The 16,219-nt window shown below is 40.8% G+C and overlaps 2 protein-coding genes across 4 annotated transcripts in view; one reads left to right on the top strand and one right to left on the bottom strand.

Annotated features, from left to right (window-relative positions):
- atp1b2b (ATPase Na+/K+ transporting subunit beta 2b) overlaps positions 1-10,304 on the top strand; it is a 10,662-nt gene extending 358 nt beyond the window's left edge. Inside the window, exons 2-8 of one of the 2 annotated variants that reach the window (XM_035666163.1) lie at positions 69-190; positions 4,797-4,925; positions 5,022-5,129; positions 5,334-5,539; positions 5,698-5,757; positions 6,276-6,371; positions 6,537-10,304. In XM_035666163.1, the coding sequence (XP_035522056.1) occupies positions 100-190; positions 4,797-4,925; positions 5,022-5,129; positions 5,334-5,539; positions 5,698-5,757; positions 6,276-6,371; positions 6,537-6,704 (858 nt within the window). In that variant the 5' untranslated portion in view covers positions 69-99 and the 3' untranslated portion in view covers positions 6,705-10,304. Of the gene's footprint in view, positions 1-52; positions 191-4,796; positions 4,926-5,021; positions 5,130-5,333; positions 5,540-5,697; positions 5,758-6,275; positions 6,372-6,536 lie in introns of both variants that reach the window. The other variant, XM_035666162.1, reaches the window with a different exon arrangement.
- On the bottom strand, positions 9,471-16,072 carry gltpd2 (glycolipid transfer protein domain containing 2). 2 transcript variants are annotated; one of them, XM_035666160.1, is made up of 5 exons: positions 15,496-16,072; positions 13,654-13,754; positions 13,307-13,365; positions 12,942-13,120; positions 9,471-12,811 (listed from the first exon to the last, which is right to left on the bottom strand). In XM_035666160.1, the coding sequence occupies exons 2-5, from the start codon at positions 13,730-13,732 to the stop codon at positions 12,205-12,207; spliced, it is 924 nt and encodes a 307-aa protein (XP_035522053.1). In that variant the 5' UTR covers positions 13,733-13,754; positions 15,496-16,072; the 3' UTR covers positions 9,471-12,204. The 2 variants fall into 2 exon arrangements, with proteins under 2 accessions (XP_035522053.1, XP_035522054.1); XM_035666161.1 differs by lacking the exon at positions 13,654-13,754.
- Positions 16,073-16,219: the final 147 nt, after the last annotated feature.

Here is a 16,219-nt window from a genome sequence, read left to right as displayed (position 1 = left end):
TCTCTCTCTCTCTCTGCTGTCTGTTGTTGCAACCCGGCTCTCATTGCATTAGGGCGCGTTCATTACAGGTTTGGGGTCCGAACTTCATTGTATGAGAAAATGGCAAAGGATGGAGAAAAAAGCGAGTGGAAGGAGTTTATATGGAACCCGAGGACGAGGGAGTTTCTGGGCAGGACAGCGAGCAGCTGGGGTGAGTACTGGTCCAGCTACAGCAATGCAGCAAACATGGTCCCTGGGCTCTGTAACAGGTCTCTGTCATAGTCTCTTAAACCTCTCCTGAAGGCTCACCGTGGTGCGTCAAGAGAGGACTCCTTCAGATATTAAAGAGTGTATTTATTATAACAATTTCACCCGGATAGAGCTCGGTTGGGCTGATGATTCCCCCTCAGTGTGCCTGTGATGAGATGTCGCTGTGCACTAATACATTCTGGACCTGAATCCTGAATGCGGCACCGCTCCTGTGGAAGCCGGCCGAAAAAAAAAAAAATCTAGTTCTGCCTAGTTTCTTTATTTATTTATTAATTTGTGGCGGTGATTTCCCTGCGCAATGCGCTCAACATAAGGGTGGAGGCATATGGTCTTATTTTACATCTGAATTAACCAGATTACTGCAGCACTGCTGCTGGAACAGGTTCCTCTCTGTTGCAAAGTGCACACCATCAGCTCCTCTCAGTGGAAGTGCTTTAGTTAGCTTTAACATGAATTCTGCTGCAGGGAAGACTTTTTTAAAAGGGAGAAGTTAAGCAGAAATATGTTTGCTTTCCTGCAGCTTTATCTAATGAGCATTCAACATGATGTCATTCATTTGTCAGGCTCTCCCCCCCCCACCCAGAGATTTTGAGGGAAAATCCAATCCCAGTTTCTATGTAACACAGGAGTATTGCCATAAACCGTCCCCTTTTCTGCCATACAGCCAGCCTGCAACTATTTCAAACATTCATGAAATGATAGGGCGCATATGGCTCTGTTCTAATGACATTGGAGCGTTTTAATCTGGGTAAAGCCGAGGGCCAAATGCTATTTGTATCACCTCCAACCCGGCCCCTCCCAGTGAGTGTAAATCAGTGAGGGATTTAATCCTAATCTAATGACTTCATTGGCTGATGGGGAAGGTATCAATTCAGGATGTAGGATCTAGCAAAGTAAATCACTTTCAGGAATTTATTTTATTTTTGATCTTTCACCGGGAACAGGATCTCGATGGCAACAGAGTTTGTGGTTGGCGTAATGCTGACAGTGATTTTACTTGCAGTGGTATTCTGGTGATAATGTTTCATGAATGGACATTGTACTATTAGTGCAAAGTTGGAAATCAATGACTATAGCTTCCTTTGCTGGAATCCTCCTGCAGTGTACGACTTAATCCAGCTCAGTGCGTCCCAGGTGCTTTAAGGTCTGGTGGCCTTTTTAAGCTGTGCTCTCTAAGGCTTGTTAATTAGGCTATTTCTGTAGTTTGCCACTACATGTAGGCCTGCATTTCACCTCAGTACTTTCTCATTTCCTGATGTTGCATACACTGTATGTACTGTACCTCTACTTCCACTTCTGCAGTCCATCCCTCCATTTTCTATAGCCACTTATCTCAGCATGCACTGAGAAAACACCACTGTCAGGTTGCCAGTCTTTTTAAAAAGCAAATCTGTTGTTCATACTTAATTATGCAGTGTAATGTATGTTCAGAGGAGCAGATCAAAGGCTTCTTTGAGGATGAAACACATAACCCTTGCTTGTGTGTTCTGCTTTGTGTACAGAGCTAATGATATGGAAATAGCCTTGATAAAGTAGAACAGTCCTACAATTTTGATGTTACGTTGCCACCAGCTGACACCGGGCAAACACGGTCAAACAACTACCTCTATCTAAAAAAGGACTAATTAAGTGTTCTGCACCTCCCACTTCCAAAAAACAACAAAAGGCTCCTACTGCAACACAGCCTCAAAGGACCAAATAAGCAACAAAACCATGAGGCTGGTCTTGGTGTAAGATTGCAGACCATATGCAAGATAATAAATGGTTTAACATTAATAGAACCACAGCTCAAAGCTATTTATTCTTTTATTTTTAGTTTGATTACAATTTTACAAAGCAATTGAGCAGCATGTCCTGCTAATTAATTCTGAAAGAAAAGAGACACCTCCTGCCATTATTACTGAAGAAAGGATAGGATGCTGGACCATCCCGCCCTGGCCTTTTATTCTTTGCTTTCAACTGCCGTCTGCAAACAAAACCAGGGTGAAAGAGAGATGCCTCCCTGTCCATCATCAGCACGGACTGAGAGGGCAGACTGTAAACCTAACACCCTCTTTGCCAGGGGGGAAGCCACCCTGGCTGCACGCTCTGCCCTGTATGCAGCACGTGTGTACATCCAGTTTCCCCTTGGTGGTTTCATATTTGTGGTAAGCACAACACCCCGTCTGGATGATGGAAGAAAACACTTAAACACTTATCTCTTATCTCTGATGCCTCGCTCGCTGTAGTGCCTCCGGCTTGGTCAGGGGCCCGGAGAGCTGACTCTGTATATATTTAATGACTCAGCTTGGGTCTTTTCCATGCGACAGACGGGACGCTCTCTGCCATCTTACTCAGCCATTCATTCATGTCACCTCAGATTCCAATAATTCGAGAAACAAGACCGCTCTCTGTAATTGGCCCCTGTACAGCAGCTTCCCCCTTGACATTTTGTTATGGATTCCTGCAAGCCTGGCTGTGTGGGGAGGCAGATGCAGCGTTGAGCACTGCTGACGGAGCGAAAGGGCTCCACGCTGGGGGCCATCCAGCAGAGGCACAGGGGTCAGGGCACTCAGTTGCTACCCAATGCTGGCCTCAGGTGTTGATGCTTAAAATGAGGGATAGAAAATGCTATTTATGTTTTCCTGCTCTCTCTGTAGACAGGAATGCCTGAGATGGGACCAAACAACTGCTTCAAAAGCATTTGATTTCCAAGTAGAAACAGCACATCATTGGAATAAAACCCGAATAAAATACATATACAATTTTGTATATGTACATTGTCCATTTATCAAGCAAAAGTTCCAAACATTCACCAGCTCCAGCTTCTCAAATGTGAAGGTTTCCTTGAATTTGTGAAATATATCATGTACGTTAAATATATTTTGGTATTGGACTGTTGATTGGACAGAATGAGCAATCACACGATGGAAATAGTGATGTCACTATTTTTTACCATTAATCAGAAAACAAATTTATCGCCCAGAAAAACAATCATTAGTTGCAGCCTCGCTTTCTGTCTAATGTAACATTATCACTATGGTCTTCTTACACTGTTGATAAAAGAGGCCTACTCTATGATGGCCAGTAATCTCTGACCCTGTGGCCCAGTCTCCAGGGGGTCCTTGTTCTCCCTCCTCCTGTGTCACTCTCTGTCATCGTTCCTCCCCCTCTGTGGACAGGGCAACTCTTTAATGAAATTGGTAGCCATCCAATCCTGGTTTAATTCTCACTGTTTCTGGCTTGGGGTCGGACCACAGTTCTGTCAGATGAGTGCGAGAATGTGAGGAAAGAAAGCATAAACATATAATTTATGTTTTTCATTAAGCAACAACAGTGACCTCATTTCCGGCCATGTTGTGCAATTAATGATATTTTAAGGACCTAAAGGATGGTTGTTCATGTGTCAGTGAGATAAAAAAGAGGCAGATGTTGCAGGCGGAATGAAGCGCCTGTAGTTTTATAAGGATTAACTGGCCTCCTGTAAATATGATTTGGTTAGAAAGTGACCACACAGATAAAACAACCCAGCTGGAAACTGACTCCATTATCAATTTAGATATAAGATTATTCATACTCATAATCTGTGTGATAATTATGAAATGGACTGCAGATGTCTGGCCAATGTAGCCATGAATCAAAAACTTTTCATTGTAATGCACAGCCACCAGCTCCATGACAAAGACAAATCTCATTGTTTTTTCTTTAATGCATAATAAATCAGTAAAGGCATGAGGCTCATGCATTTATCGAGCAAGCAACACATAAACACAGGCAGTATTACATTGTGTTTAGACACATTGGAGAGCTGATAACCAACCACAATGTCAAGTTCAGTACATATTACTGAATTATTTTCTACATATCCACATTATTTGTCCAAATCTGATCAGAAGGGAAGGAGTGCTGCTAGCAGTGCTTCTCTAGCATCAGTATGCTGAAATAACAAACTGCTTGCCTGTGTAATGCTTAGTTTAACAGTATTCTCAATGAATAGTTGTTTTTTATACATTTGTTCTTAGACAATACACGCTAGTTACTACAAAGACCAATTTGCATGTTTAAAGATGGAATTTAACTAAATTTAATTTAATTGGAGTTAAAAAGAAGTTAAGACTACAAATACGAATACAGAGTACAGTGAATGCATCACAATTTAAAATGACATTAAGTGTAAAGCAACGTTTGTAAAATCATACAATTAGCTAACAATGTAAAATAAAAAACAAACATGTCTTTTTGCATTTAGCAAGGGTACTAGTTAGCTCCTAACTAGTCTCATAGGCTTAGTTAGATATTACTTTAAAATATGAACTCAGGATATGTGAGACATGTTTATTTCTTTTGGTAGGGTATCTGTACAATGTTAAATTAAATAGTATATATTCGCTTTATTATTTATATGCGTATTATTTACCTTTTCTAAATAAGCTATAGATCTACCTATTTACTCTTGAATAAGCTTAAAATGCACAGCAAATCTGTTAAACTGAATAATCTGTGATAATAACTGAATTTCTCACTGATATTGCATACAGTTGATACAACTCTTCTCTCTTTTTCTGCAGGTCTTATTCTTCTCTTCTATGTAGTTTTCTACATCTTCCTGGCTGGCATGTTTGCACTCACCATGTACGTCATGCTGCAGACCTTGGACGACCACAAACCAACGTGGCAAGACAGGCTCTCCACACCAGGTGCAGTAACTAATAATGACACCAACTGCACGAACACAGGTCACAGTCTGTGCCGTGGTGTTGTGAACTCCCCTGCTGTCTCTCTGTCACTCACAGGCATGGTGATTAGACCCAAAGCAGATGAGACCTTTGAGATTGTCTATAACATCCATAACACTGAGAGCTGGGACATGTACGCTCAGGCCCTGGACAAGTTCCTGGCACGTAAGTCTGCTTCTCGTACAGTGACTAAAAAAGCTTACTGCTGTGGATTATCCAACGATCTAGAATGAATTGTTTTTACCTAATAGTAGATAATTCCTTTACAGTCAGCGGGTAGGAGATTGCCTTGCACCAGGGTTTTAGTTGAGTCATAAGCTCTTACAAACAAAATAACCCGCCCATCCCTCCCGCTGTCTCCCCCTGCAGCCTACAACAACTCCGTCCAGGCCCAGAAAAATGACGAGTGCACCCCAGACCAGTACTTCGTGCAGGAGGACAGCGGCGATGTGAAGAACAACCCGAAGCGCTCCTGTCAGTTCAACCGCACAATTCTGGAGGAATGCTCTGGAATGAATGACCGTTACTATGGATACGAGTCGGGCAAACCATGCATCATCATCAAGCTGAATCGGGTATGAAAGAGAAAGAGGGAAAGGAAAGGGATGGTGTTGCTAGGAGACATGGAGTGACTGAGATAATAAAAACTGGTTGGGAATGAGGAAAACATTATATTGGTAAAATAAAAACAAAGTCAATATCAAGATTATGTTGTCTTGTTCTCTCTCACCAGGTGATTGGGATGCTGCCAGGAAAGGATGGACAGGCTCCGTATGTCACCTGTGGTGCAAAGGTAATCCCTTTTTGTCTTTCACAATGAAAGGCGTAATATAACAATTTGGATTTCAGCCCATTCATAGCTATTGTGTCTCACTCTCATCTGCAATATGCCACCGGTCGCCCATCTCCATTATCTTTCATCCATCTGTTTATATTGTTTCATCTATCATATCGGTGTCGCATGCCACTTTGTCATTTACACCACTTGTCTTTTTTTCCATTGTGTTCCATTAATTTGCTCACTCAGAGATACAAAGTTGGCAAAGATGAATGGGTAAGAACAGGGAAGAATCTGTGTTTTTAGACTTTAGATTATGTTTAAACATACATAGTAGTAGTATAGATTGTAGATATATGTATAATATATGTATTGAGATTAGGTGTTTTGCATTAAATAGACTGCTGAACTAGAGTGTTGGCGTAGGAGATGAGAATTAGAGCAAAGAAGGAGCTCAATGAGGCTCACTTCCTTCTTTCCTACATGAAGTGATCTTTCAGGCTGTCACTGATAAAGTTGTTTTACCCCCTTAGAGAGAAGACACTGAAAAAATTGGAGAGCTGCTGTACTTCCCTCCAAATGGCACTTTCAACCTTATGTACTACCCTTACTATGGCAAGAAAGCTCAGGTAAGATTGTGTCCAAATAAATCCAAATATTGCTTCATTTGGTAAACAGTGCTGTTAATTACCGAGCAGCTTGTATAATGAATCTCCAGACAGTTTTTTAAAGATGTACCAGACAGAATAAATTAGCTCCTGTGCTTAAAGTTGTCCTTGGATCTGTTTTTACAGGTGAACTACTCTCAGCCTTTGGTTGCCGTCAAGTTCCTTAACATTACTGCCAATCAAGATGTCAACATCGAGTGCAAGATCAACGCCAACAACATTCCTATCGGAAGTGAAAGAGACAAGTTTGCTGGAAGAGTGTCTTTCAAGCTGAGGATCAACACTAATAACTAGGTTGACCTTTTTCCTCTCCTGAAAACTACTGTATTCATTCTCTGCAACACTGCACATACACAGAAACAAATCTCAGTATTCACACCCTTTTTAGGATTTGTTTACACCCCCCCCCAAATTTTGGGCGGAAATAGTTTGTCCAGTCATGTGAAGAGGTGAGGCGAGAATAAAAGGGTGGTAATCCTGTCATTATTTCTGTCTGTGAGCTTTGGGACGAATTATTTTCTGTAAATTAGTTTGAGATGACGTCTATTTATACTGCATGACAAACTAGGGGATGTAAAGGATGTGAACATGTGTTTTCAAAGTTTGCAAGGATCAGCAACATTTCCACTTTATTGCTGCTCCCCTCCTGCTGCCTCCTTATAGAGTATCCCTCTATATATGAATATACACAAGTTACAATCCAAAATGTGTATATCTACAGTATTTATATGGTATCATAACCTTATATCAGTACGTCTATTTTGTTGCACTTAAAAGAATAATCCAACAGACTCGCATATATCTTGATGGATGGATGCAGAGATGAAGCCATTTTGCATGTGTGTATTGTCTTTAGTGTGCTATGAGGGCAGGAGGCCCCTGTGTCCCACCTCTCTGCTAAGTGTGAAATAAGGTAATGTTAAGCCAGTGACCACCGGGGGGACCACACTGTAATCTATTAAACCTCACGCACAGCAAGTGTGTGTTTCTACCACAACATACAGTTAAGATAGGCATCTCCAAAGTTACAGTAGAGTTCAAAACCTTTAAGAGTGTGTGTGCGTGTGTGTGTGTGTGTTTGCGTGTGTGTTCCACTCACATTCATTTCATACTGTAGGTCGGGAAGTTGCATGCAATGTGCAATATTCATTAAGTGGCGTACACTATGAATGCTTGAGTCCATTCTTCAGATGAAGACTTCCATTAAATAATTATCATTTGATATTCACACTGGTTGTTTGACCTGAGTGCAATTTATAAAGCAAATGTGATTCACATTTTGGATGCCAAATTAATTATGATAGGAGGCAGTACATCAGTCATATGTCAGATGTATTACACCACAGTAAGTTGACAAAAACATGATTTATTTGGCCCCAAAACTCCTATTCAGTCAGTTAGCTCAAACAACCACCTGAATGTCAAATGAAAACAGCAAAAAGGATCCTCCTGCTGCGCAATGACGTTACACTCTCTGTCACTGTGTCGTAAAGTTAAACCAACAGCCATTTTCTAGTGTCTCAGTTAACATAAATATTTAGAGGTTTTTTTGCGTGTGTTGCATCTATTTCATATATCAGGAATAGATGCCTTTGTCATATTTTGTATTGATTTGCACTGGAAGTGTGCTTTTTTTTCTTTTTTGTGAAACTGAATTAATTGATGTACATTTTTGGAGGAATGGGATATAGAAATTTTGTGTTTGCTCCCTTTGTTTCATTCATACTCATTATAATCCTCTAAAATATTCATCCAGGATATCAAAATGTATAGTTTCCATATTCTTTTTAAGTTGACAATAGTCTTGAATATGAGTTGTTAGTGCGTCAGAGCTTTGTTTTATAGGTCTGTAGGAAATTATCAGAAATGGAGATTTGTTTCCTTGACCACACAGAAGGATATTTATTTTTCATTTAATTTGTTTTTTTGTTGTCATGTTCATCCTTATAACTAGACAACCAGTTTGAACAACCAACTTCATGAGAAGAAAAAAAATCATAGATTAGGCCTGAATTTGGTGCTGGAGCTGTTTACTTAACGTGCATTCATTGCGCAGTACAGGCACACAAAATTGTAAGAAACACCTGCAAATATTGGCTAGAGAATCTGTGGAGTCACACTTTTAAACTCAGGCACATTATTTTGGCTCAGCCACAAACGTGTACCAATGCGACTGATTCTGCCATGTCATCGCAGCAAATGTGGAACACAAGCATCTGTTCACTCACATTAAGGTCTGGCTCGACTCCACCACTCAATTTCTCTCAGAGCAGCGTGTTTCTCAGTATGCTCGCAAATGCATCCCAGTGGTCTAAATAGGAACTCATTATCTGATCCAGACGAATGAAAGAAAGACAATTACATCTAATGTGATTGTCATCTCATTCATGATGAAGGATGTACTCTAACAGTCACTTTTTTCTCTTTGGTTTTTCGAGACAGTCCACCAACCAGTTCACATGCATTTCTCCTCTGGGACTCCTGCAACACTTACTTAATTTCACTGTAATCTCTTAATCTGGTCGGCTAATCCAGAGCAGGCTCGCTGAACTTCTTTACCCTACTTTGTCGCTCCTCCTCCTCCTTGTGTCAAACGGCTGATTCACTCTCAACATGCTCAAAACGGATAAAGCAACATTTCTTAACTCCTCATTTAATTTCCCCCCCAACGCATTCAACCCTATTTTACTTAATCACTAATAAATTAATTGAAGTCCTTTTAAATCACAACGCAGCTAAACAAAATGTGCTTCATCATTTAATTGGACATTCTTGTTTCACTCATGTGCATGTGAAGATTAGTTCTTCAACCAAAGATCTTCATGACAGTTTAAATTTTATTTATTTGTGCTGCACTGACACATCCTCAGCATCAGATCCGATTAAGGATCTCATGCAGGTGGAGGGCTGAACACCCTGTGTTATTAAAAGGCCTACTCTTATATAATACGCACAAAAGGAACATGTTTCACTACAACATAACAGTGCCTCCTGGTGGACAGACTGTGTTGTTCCCCCAGTGTCACAGAATGTTTTTTCCAATTATCTCCATTTGTCTTCTTTTTATTTTTTTGTGATAATTTGGAGATGTCCTCAAAAAGCAATATATTTATTTCTTCTGTGGCTGTATGATGTATTTATTGGAAAGGCTGTAACAAAATCAGTGCAACATGTTATCATCCAGACCAAGAAAGAAAACGGAAAGATATTGATATTGCATTGCGGCAGTTTTGCTAGTGTGCATTATCACGATGGAAGAGTATAAAAAGTAGTGTTTTGTTTATAAAAGAGTATTTTTATTGCTATTTTGTTGTAAAGAGGAAAGAAATGTATAAGCTTGGATTGTATTTTGTCATGGGAGTTAACTGGTAGGTTTTCATCATTTCATTCAACGAATGGCAACATTTTAACAGCTTGGTTGGAGAAGTTTTTGTTTTTTATGTAGAAACATTGTTTTGTTTGTGTCCTTTCTACTCTCTTAAATTGAGCTCTGAAGCTTGCACTGAATGTTCTCTGAACACTGAGGTCTATTGTATCCGAATTAAGTTATTAAAAGTACGGCGAATACGTCAGAATGAGCTGTGCTTTCAGAGAACTTTCAAGTGTAAAACCTTCAGAAATTCTCCAGAAGAAAAACACAACAGGGCCCAACACAAATGTCAGAGAGAGTCAACTATTAATGTTTCAAATAAGGAATAATCTTCATTACCCCCACCTAACCCCCTTGTCTTAAATTGAAGACTGTGGTGCAAGGATAGTTCAAGAAAGAAATCCATGAAATTTGTTGTTGAGATACTCTCACCCCAAAAGGATGATATTTCTATTCTGGATCTTTATTTTATGCTCTTACTGTATGTATATTTTTGCTCATGTTTACTGCAAACCAAGATAGATAAATTAATAAATGTCATTTAAGGGAACTCAGACTCGCGCCTCATTTTTGCCTCTGCCTCTCAGTCATCTCTTAGTGTTTGGTGTTATCATAGGATGACAGAAGGGATTTGATATTAGGGGACAGGCACTGAGATTAAGGTGGAATGAGCACAATCCAAATCATTTTATCATGGCTCATTATGAATATATATATATATGAATATAATGTAGAATGGCCTCTGTAGGGGACAGAAAAAGAAGCCAGCCAATGTCAAAAGTAGCGTCAGGTGGATATAATCTTATGTAATCTCATTCCCCTTAATCCTTACAGCCTACATCCCTACAGCACCAGTGGTCACCAACGGTAACCTCTGCACACATACCAGTAACAAGTAGAAGAAAAAGAGGAGGTCCAGCCTTCCATGTGACTGGCCTACGCTTGGAAATGTGTGGATCCTGTTTTAGGTTGGGCTTTTTTTTCTCATTTGGGAGTTGCTTTAATACAGTCTACCGCCGACTGCTTGACAAGATTACAGCTGAAGTGTACTTCCGCTTACTGACCTTCAACCAACTCTTGTCTCCTGTTCACTCTCGGGCTCTATTCTTATCTCTCGATTCTTCACTGTCTCTTCTTGAGAAAGAGAGAACACAGTGCGGGGAAAAGGGAGAAAGCCAGGATTACGTAGCATTAGAGGTACTTGTGGGTTTAAAATAGTGTGATCAAGAGTAGCACCTGTGTCAAATACTTGTGCACGCTATTCTATCTGTTACACACACATCCTATATATTACAATACTGAATAATCTGCAACCCTTTGGTGCTCATCAGATCAGGGCTTTTTCTAATATTTCAGCCATGACATAATATTTTATTACAGACAAAGAGATATTATGAAGGAAAAGCCTTTTGCATTAAGGTTCAAAAGCCTGTTCATATCCACAAACTGTGCCCAGGTAGGAGGGGCACACCTTATATCCCTGATGTTAGGAAAGTAAAGATTAGAGTTCTGGACCCTTTCCTAGAGAGTAGATAATATTACACAACAGTTCAGTGGCATTTAAATGTCAAAGTTCTTACATTACTGGACCAAGTACGTCAGAAAATATGCAACTAGATTCTCTCTTCTTTTTTCTTTTTTCCCAGATATTTAATCATTCTGAACATGATACAAAAACTCACAGTGTAAAACTGAAAATGAATACTCCACACTCACAACAGAGTTACTGTGAGGATCATATTGTCCTTTGTTCAGTACATATTTGCGTGTAATATCTCTCTAATCAGGATAGATTGGTCCCAGATTTTAGGGCTACAAAGCATCTAGACCTAGCCGGTTTTGAGGTAGCATACTAAATCACAGAGTACAATTAAAACAACAGTCATTTTCAACAGAATTTGAATGTAAAAAAAAAAAAAACAATCACATAGTGTGGTTGGCACAAAAACATGAACTGTGCAATCTGATGCAATCCATTACAAAATCCCTGCCCCTGTGACACAGCCTAGAGAACATTATAAGCTCCACTAATACTTTATTTACTGCAGGGTTGCTGCCATGGATTACTTTAGATGTGTGGTGTTCATGCTATTGTGTCCACCTGCTTAAATAATTCACAATCTGTGTCAGCTGCCTCCTCCTCTAAGTTGTGATCTCATATAATTTGATGAGGAATGTCTACAGACTGAAAGCAAACTGACTTTCAGCATTAGTTGATTGTTGACACGGCACTTTGGTTGGAAGGAAAAAATATGGCACGTGTGAATTTTAGTGGTAAAAAATCAAGCCTGTTCATGTTTCCTTGGAAAGTTGAGACCTCGCTTGTAGCTAGACGTTCATGTGTGATGCCCATAATATCTTGAGGACGGTACAATACATGGTAAAACAGTGGAAGCTGTTTGTCCAGTCGGATAGCCCCCTTTACTATGGCAAGTCCAGCATGCCATTTTCCTCCAGGGCTTTCTGCGTCCTGTCATAAACTTCTCCAATGGCCTTAACCACTTTGATCAGCACTGCGCTCAGATCCTCTTGGTTCTGCACACACACCAGCCTGAAGAAGAAACCCCGCTCTGGCATGGCAATGAAGGCCAGCTCGGCAGCCCTGCGTACAAACCAGGCGTGGTGGTTCGCAAGTGTGTTCTTGTAGGCCTCACGACACAGCTCTGAGGGGCTCCTGAGCCGGCCGGCCACAGGTGTCTCAGCCAGCTTCTCCAGAAAGAGCTTCAGCCAAAGCAGAGCGCGATGCAGACGCAGAAGAGTCCGGCATCCAGAATCCGTCTGGCGGTCAAAGTCCACCAGTCCTTGGCTCAGCTCCACCGAGATCATGGAGCGCACAGAACGATAAGCACCAGTGTACTGTGAGGCCTCCAGATTGTTCTCTGTGTTCACAGTGTTTACTGAGTGAACATCTAGGCCCAGCTCTTCTTCAGGGTTCTTTTCTGCCAACTGGGCTAGTTGTCGGATTAAAGAGGTCTTGCTTTCTATCTCCTTAGATATCAGTCCAACCATTGGGCCCAGAGCTTCCATAAATCTGGTAGAGTAACACAGAACAGGATGAATCATCTTACAGAGTCCAGATTATCCCATGAACCATAAATTACATAATTTTTTCTAGTGGCTGTAAATGAATGTATCTCTTCTGCTTTATCTGATGATCTTACCTCACAAGCTCATCCCAGCTGGAAAGATACGGATGCAACAGCACGTCGGAGGTGTCGACCGGTGCAGCCAGCAGGTGGGAGACCAGAAGTGACACCTGGAAGGTCTGACCAGGGCACCCCTCCAGGACCTGCGGCCCATCAGCCCCATCGGCCCCGCTGCTGTTGTACAGCTGGTGAAGCTGACAGTGGGGGGATAGGAGGTGCATGAGTGCCGTGAGTGTGGGGGGCGATTGACAGGGGACAAAGAAAGAGAGAACGCGGAAGTGATTCACCACATTCAAATTGGCCATCTGCTCCACAAAATGAACCTTATGGAGGAAATGCAGTAAGTGGTGAACTGCTGTATAATCTGCTTGTGCTCTTACCTTGTTCTCCTGATTATAACCTTTTAAACAAGAATCCCAGTGGTAATCCAAACCTCCCTCTGCAGTGAGACATCGTAAAGAGAAACAAGACAACAGTTGATTTTTGTTTGTATTTTCCCACTGAAACTAGACTTGAATGCTATGTTTCAAATACAGGGACATTCTGAGCTGTATGGGTGTATTTATCACATCCAAATTATAGGTTTGCATCTCTAAATTAATTATTAGGAATTAGGGGCCAATGGAAATTTCTGTACATTAAACCTACAATTGTAGGTGTAATTGTTTTTAGGACACTAGGGTGCAGCAGAAACAAGCTGTGAACACAACACTGACATATCATTCACCTTTTAAGTTGATATGGCGAACAAACAGTTGCTTATTACACATCCAGCAGTTGACCATTCGAGAAACATCGTCCTTCATTTGGAGTCATGTTTCTGGCAACCTGAAGAATCCAACATTCAGTCTCTTTCAGCTACAGTTTTGGTCTCTACCACATTCTTAAGTAAATATGTCCCTTTAGCTGCTAAGTGCTCCACTATGTTCTCCAGCTAGTTGCTACCTGTGTCTGTCTGCTGTTTGATGTTGAATGTATAGTGGGTTTTTAGAGGTCTTTCACAAAAAACAGCACTCAGAGAGCAGAGAGCTTGAATCAAAAAAGTAAAGTTGCAGACTGGAAAGCTTAACAATGAACTGAAACTCACTATAAATCTCTATAAAGCCAAGGAGAGATTCAGATAATTCTCTATAGGTTTATCACTATGAGAACCCCTTTCACAATGTTTTCACATTGTCATTTGATACATTGTAATATTCATTATAGCCGCTTTAAATTGGATGAGAGCATAATTTCTTTTATAATGGCTCATTAACATGCATTACTGTCATGTGACAGATCTGCTATCTTCTTAATATGGGAAATTATGGCTGACTCTTACATTATTGATTAATTTGAGTTATGTTTCAAATCATTCTGTACAGCATACAGCACAAAGACAAGCATTCAAGATAAGCACACATTTGTGCCCTATTGGGCCACAAGACCCTTACACACACCTTTATTATACTATATAGCAAGATAAGTTGTAGCTATAAAAATGTCCCAGTATGTGAAGTCAGCTTACTGAAGTGAAACTAGTTCTCGGTTTCATTTTGGACCTTCTGGCATTGCCTCAGGAGCCCTTGCAGGTCTCCAGACCACATGCTATTGACCAACTTACAACCAAAAGCTGCCAGTGATATTGCTCACAAATCTGGTGTGTGTCTGCAGCAGAAACACCCCAAACGATCAGCCCCCAAACTGACTGTGGAGGACCCTGCTGAACTACTGAGCTTCCTGTCACATTGTCTCACTGAACTACCAAACTCCCTCAGTTCAAGTGAAACACAGAGTCATGTCTAACAGCTGTCAGAAATGTATTTCCAACTTGACAGTGGCAAACTGTAGAGTAGATGCCAAAAATGTCAAGAGGAATGTGAAGTCTAGCCATGACAAAATAAGAGCTGTATCTAAATTTAAGTTTCTTAATTTACTTAACTACTGTTTGAGGAGGCAGAGCTGGTTGTTCATGCTTCCATTTGAAAACCTTTAAACTCAGTTTTCAGTCTGACTCACAAATCTCTCGAATTTAATCCAAGCTTGAGAAAAGGATCACATGGTCACAGTTGAAGCATTTTTACACTCTTTACCAGTTCCTATGAAATGTTTTAAGTTATTATCTTACACTAAAAGATACTTTTTTCTTTTTGTTATGAGCTGTACTTTATGTTGTCAAACTATAATTCTAAGCCAAGCCGAGGTACAGTTAAATATTTGTGGAGACTTCTTCAAATAGACAAAGATTCCTTTGTCTAAAAAATAGCATCACGTGTAAATATTCTCTGTTCTATTCAAGGCAATCATTTATCTGACATTATTGAAAATAGATTAAATAAAAAATAAGAGTAATTTTGTCATATCACATTCTGATAACATGTCAAAATCCACATATGAATGTTGTTAAAATTATTCGTGAGAGTAAAATTTGGTGGTGCGACCACCATGCTTGATTCTGCACCCACACAACATGTGACACATTCCTGATCTGGAGCATATGCATTTCAAACAAGGGAGGGATTCTATAGATTAGCAGTACTACATAGAAACCACACACGCGCAACACACACACACACACAGAAATACTCACGGAGCCACAGGGAGCCGAGGAACAGCAGCAGGACTACGATAGCTGCAGCAGCCTTGCTTTTAACACCCATTCTAAAGTCTAGTTTTGGGTCTGCCAGTCCCTCTTTCTCTTTGTCCCTATTTTTAAATTCTTCTGTCTCACATGAGTCCTTGTCCCCTTGCACTGGCTGTCACCACAATTACTTCCTATCGGACCCCTGCCTCTGACCCCCCCTCCTGTTCTCTCAAATCTTTCATACTCTTCCCCAAAACCCTAAATAAAAGGTCCTCTCAACGTCAGAGAGATTCTATCAATGTTTAACTCTTATTTTATAGCTACTGCTGTCCCTTGCCACACTATTACAACTCAGTCTGTTATGGCTCTTTCTGACTTTCCCTGATTCACGTCTCTCCTCTGTCCTGTCTTTGTTTCTAACTGGTTTGGAAGCTGCCTGTCCCTTGTTGTGTTGCTCAATCTGAGGGTCCAGAGATCAGCCGAGGGCAACCACTGGCTGATAAAGCATAGCCAACGCAGCTTGTCCGCCAGTAACCCCTTCCTCCAGATTCATCTTCTAGATATGCGCAATATTCCTGGTCAGTTCGAGTAAACACTTGCTCCCTCTCCTCTCCTCCCACCACCCACCCTCCTCCCACCTCCCTCCTCTTGCTCTCTCTATAACTCATTCACACACACACCATTAAGAGCACCACCACAACCACCACACATTACAGCAGTGCCGACACAC

This window comes from Morone saxatilis, unplaced genomic scaffold (assembly GCF_004916995.1).
Source record: "Morone saxatilis isolate NCDOM2014 unplaced genomic scaffold, NCSU_SB_2.0 Contig20, whole genome shotgun sequence".
Taxonomy (NCBI): Eukaryota; Metazoa; Chordata; class Actinopteri; family Moronidae; genus Morone; species Morone saxatilis.
The sequence above is the reverse complement of the archived record's forward strand: the minus strand, read 5'-3'. Positions and strand labels throughout refer to the sequence as shown.